The sequence below is a fragment of the Notothenia rossii genome, assembly GCF_949606895.1.
Source record: "Notothenia rossii genome assembly, chromosome: 8".
NCBI classification, from domain to species: Eukaryota; Metazoa; Chordata; class Actinopteri; order Perciformes; family Nototheniidae; genus Notothenia; species Notothenia rossii.
The window spans coordinates 24,730,544-24,733,999 of NC_136906.1; the positions used below are offsets into that span (position 1 = coordinate 24,730,544).

Consider the following 3,456-nt stretch of genomic DNA (forward strand, 5'->3'; position numbering starts at 1 on the left):
TCATTTAAATGTATTCTCTTTCTCCAGCTGAGTTTGCTCCTCTCCACATTCCCCTCTCTTTCACTCCCCTCTCTTTCACCCACTGACCCTGCATTCCCTGAGACACTGCTTTCTCACACCTGGCTACCTGCTCCTATAAATGTGTGTGATCACCCTTTTTCTTCTCTTTGATGATGACACTGCCTCTTCCACAATGCTGTCCTATTTTAGACCTTAGCCTCCTCACCCTTGCACCTGCTATGCAATATTTGTCTTTTTGATGACAATGGCAAAAGTCTCCACTTCCTGCTTTCTCATGCCTTTTTTAAGTTAACCCATTTGTTCTAGTTTTGTCGTTCTCTAACCCTTTAGTTGAGCATTTTGTACATCTTGTGTCTAAATCTGAGGCTTTGCAATTCATGGGAACTACATACCCTGCTTAACATCAACTGGAAATGGATACTTATAAAACGGACAAGTCAAATCAAGCAATCTGATTGGTTCTTAGCCGTGATATACTGAGCGTATACCACGGGTAGAATTGTAAGTTACTTTTCACAACAAGTCAGTATCCCTTCGCGTCTGAGAAAAACAGTATACCGTTGGGCTGAAAAGCAAACTGCCTGCAGTTTGCTTTTCATACTGGAACAAGAAAGCAGCGGAGAAGTAACGGGGCAGAAGCTGGGCAGAAGCCCTCCTTTTTGACGCAGCGGTCCAGACATAGACATCAAACGGCAAAACATATTCAGTGTGCAGTTCCTTTGGCATTAGGGCAGGGATATCTAGATACTTTTGAAGGTTTAACATAATGAATTGTGCATCCATGAATGTAAGTTATTAGTCATAACTGTCAGTGTCTCAAATTAGGATGACCAAAACCTTTGAAGTCTTCAGTTGGATGCTTGCTAAGAATTGACAGTGAAGATCTATTGCAATAATCTTTTTTTTATTTAATGATACCTCACTGCTTTTTATCTTTCCCTGTGCCTTTATAAGATCCTTAGAGGTTGTTGAAAGTATATTAATCTCCTTTTTCTTGGTTTTAGCTCCAGATCAGACCAATGATGTCACGATCTGTCTGTGTTGTGTTTTGTCTTGTCTTTTTCTGTCTTTGGTTTCCTGTTTTATTTTGAAAAGTGTTCACCCCCTGTCTTGCCTGTTGCTTTCTGTCTGTTTTCCCTCCTACCTGATTACCCGATTGTGTTCACCTGGTGCCCCTGTGTTTTCTCCTCCCTCCTCACCTGTCTCTTGTTTGTTTGATTAGTCTTGTGTGCATTTAGGTTCTGTGTTTTCTGTTAGTCTTTGTGAGTTCCTTGTTGTTGTTGGACTGTGTTCACAGGGAAGAGTTCTGTCTTCAAGCCTTGAAATAAAGGTATTTTCTGTTAATCTGCATTTGGGTCCTGCTTGCCTCTCTCAACCCTGACAGAAGGAACTCACCAGATATGGGCCCAGCAGATCCTTTTGAGCAGGATTTATTGGATTTTTCCTTTTTTTTGGAAAAAAACTGCTCTCATCAATGGAGGGGAGCATCCGGGGTTCAGCAGCGAGAGGCTGCTCTGGCAGAGGCGCGCCAGATGACAATGGAGAAGCCAGGCTTGGTGAAATTCTTACCTGGCTGGATTTTGGATTTCCTCTCTGTGTGTTATCCCCTGCTTGCTAGCTCCCTGCCTCCCAATTCCCATTATGACACCACACGCATCGGTGTGTTCCGTTTAGAGTCAACCCTTGCTTCTGGCCCCAGCAGCCATGGTCCAGCCCCAGTTCTGGCACAAGCAGCCATGGTTCCGGCCCCAGTTCTGGCCCCAGCGGCCATGGTTCCGGCCCCGGTTCCGGCACCAGCAGCCTATGTCCTGTCCCGTTGGGGGTCTCGCCTTCTACTCTTCTGCCGGGGGTCCTGCCAACCCTATGTCCCGTGCCGTTGGAGGCCCCGCCGACGATTCTTCTGCCGGGGGTCATGCCAACCCTATGTCCTGTGCCGATGGAGGTTCCGCTGGGGGTCCTGCCAGCTCCATGTCCAGTCCCGTTGGAGGTCCCACCGACTACTCTCCGACCGGGGGTCCTGCCAACCCTATGTCCTGTGCCGTTGGAGGTTCCGCTGGGGGTCCTGCCAGCTCCATGTCCTGTCCAGTTGGGGGTCCCGCCGACTACTCTCCTGCCGGGGGTCCTGCCAACCCTATGTCCTGTGGCGTTGGAGGTTCCGCTGGGGGTCCTGCCAGCTCCATGTCCTGTCCCGTTGGAGGTCCCGCCGACTACTCTCCTGCCGGGGCTCCTGCCAATCCCATGTCCTGTCCCGCTGGGGGTCCCGCCGACTACCCTTCTGCCGGGGGTCCTGCCAACCCTATGTCCTGTGCCGATGGAGGTTCCGCTGGGGGTCCTGCCAGCTCCATGTCCAGTCCCGTTGGAGGTCCTGCCGACTACTCTTCTACCGGGGGGTCCTGCCAACCCTATGTCCTGTGCCGTTGGAGGTTCCGCTGGGGGTCCTGCCAGCTCCATGTCCAGTCCCGTTGGAGGTCCCGCCGATTACTCTCCTGCCGGGGGTCCTGCCAACCCTATGTCCTGTCCCGTTGGGGGTCCCGCCGACAACTCTAATGCCGAGGGTCCAACCAACCCTATGTCCTGTGCCAATGGAGGTTCCGCTGGGGGTCCTGCCAGCTCCATGTCCAGTCCCGTTGGAGGTCCCGCCGACTACTCTCCTACCGGGGGTCCTGCCAACCCTATGTCCTGTGCCGTTGGAGGTTCCGCTGGGGGTCCTGCCAGCTCCATGTCCTGTCCCGTTGGGGGTCCCGCCGACTACTCTTTTGCCGGGGGTCCTGCCAACCCTATGTTCTGTGCCGTTGGAGGTTCCACTGGGGGTCCTGCCAGCTCCATGTCCTGTCCCGTTGGAGGTCCTGCCGACTACTCTCCTGCCGGGGGTCCTGCCAATCCCATGTCCTGTCCCGTTGGGGGTCCCGCCGACTACTCTTCTGCCGGGGGTCCTGCCAACCCTGTGTCCTGTCCCGTTGGAGGTCCCGCCGACTACTCTCCTGCCGGGGGTCCTGCCAACCCTGTGTCCTGTCCCGTTGGAGGTCCCGCCAACGACTCTCCTGCCGGGGGTCCTGCCAATCCTATGTCCTGTTCCTCTGGGGGTCCCGCCGTCAACTCTTCTGACGGGGGTCCTGCCAACCCCTTGTCCTGTTCCGTTGTAGGCCCCGCCATCAACTGTCTCGCCGGGGGTCCTGCCAACTCCTGGTCCTCTTCCGTGGGGGATCCTGCCGAAGCCTGTCCCACCGGCTCCGGTTCCTGCTCAGCCGACACCGGGTCCTGCCCGGCCTCCCGAGCTGTCTGGTCTTCGCCCTCGAGCCCGGCCCCCTGAGAGCAGCGGTCTTCGCCCTCGAGCCCGGCCCCCTGAGTGCCGCGGTCTTCGCCCTCGGGCCCGGCCCCCTGACTCTTCCTGCCGCGGTCCTGGCCCTCGGGCCCGGCCCCCTGAGTTCGCCCGCT

The 3,456-nt window shown here is 55.1% G+C and overlaps 1 protein-coding gene across 2 annotated transcripts; it reads left to right on the forward strand.

Moving 5' to 3' along the window:
- The first annotated feature begins 1,066 nt into the window (after nucleotides 1–1,066).
- Nucleotides 1,067–3,116, forward strand: LOC307017162 (uncharacterized protein). Of its 2 annotated transcripts, none has more exons than XM_079646707.1 (2): nucleotides 1,067–2,621; nucleotides 2,985–3,116. In XM_079646707.1, exon 1 carries the CDS (start codon nucleotides 1,726–1,728, stop codon nucleotides 2,566–2,568), a length of 843 nt encoding a protein of 280 aa, XP_079502833.1. In that variant the 5' UTR covers nucleotides 1,067–1,725; the 3' UTR covers nucleotides 2,569–2,621; nucleotides 2,985–3,116. The 2 variants fall into 2 exon arrangements, with proteins under 2 accessions (XP_079502833.1, XP_079502834.1); XM_079646708.1 differs by lacking the exon at nucleotides 2,985–3,116 and adding an exon at nucleotides 2,865–2,900.
- Nucleotides 3,117–3,456: the final 340 nt, after the last annotated feature.

Coding starts and splice junctions, on each gene's coding strand:
- LOC307017162 (XM_079646707.1), top strand. CDS start 1,726: ATGGTCCAGCCCCAGTTCTGGCACAAGCAGCCATGGTTCCGGCCCCAG.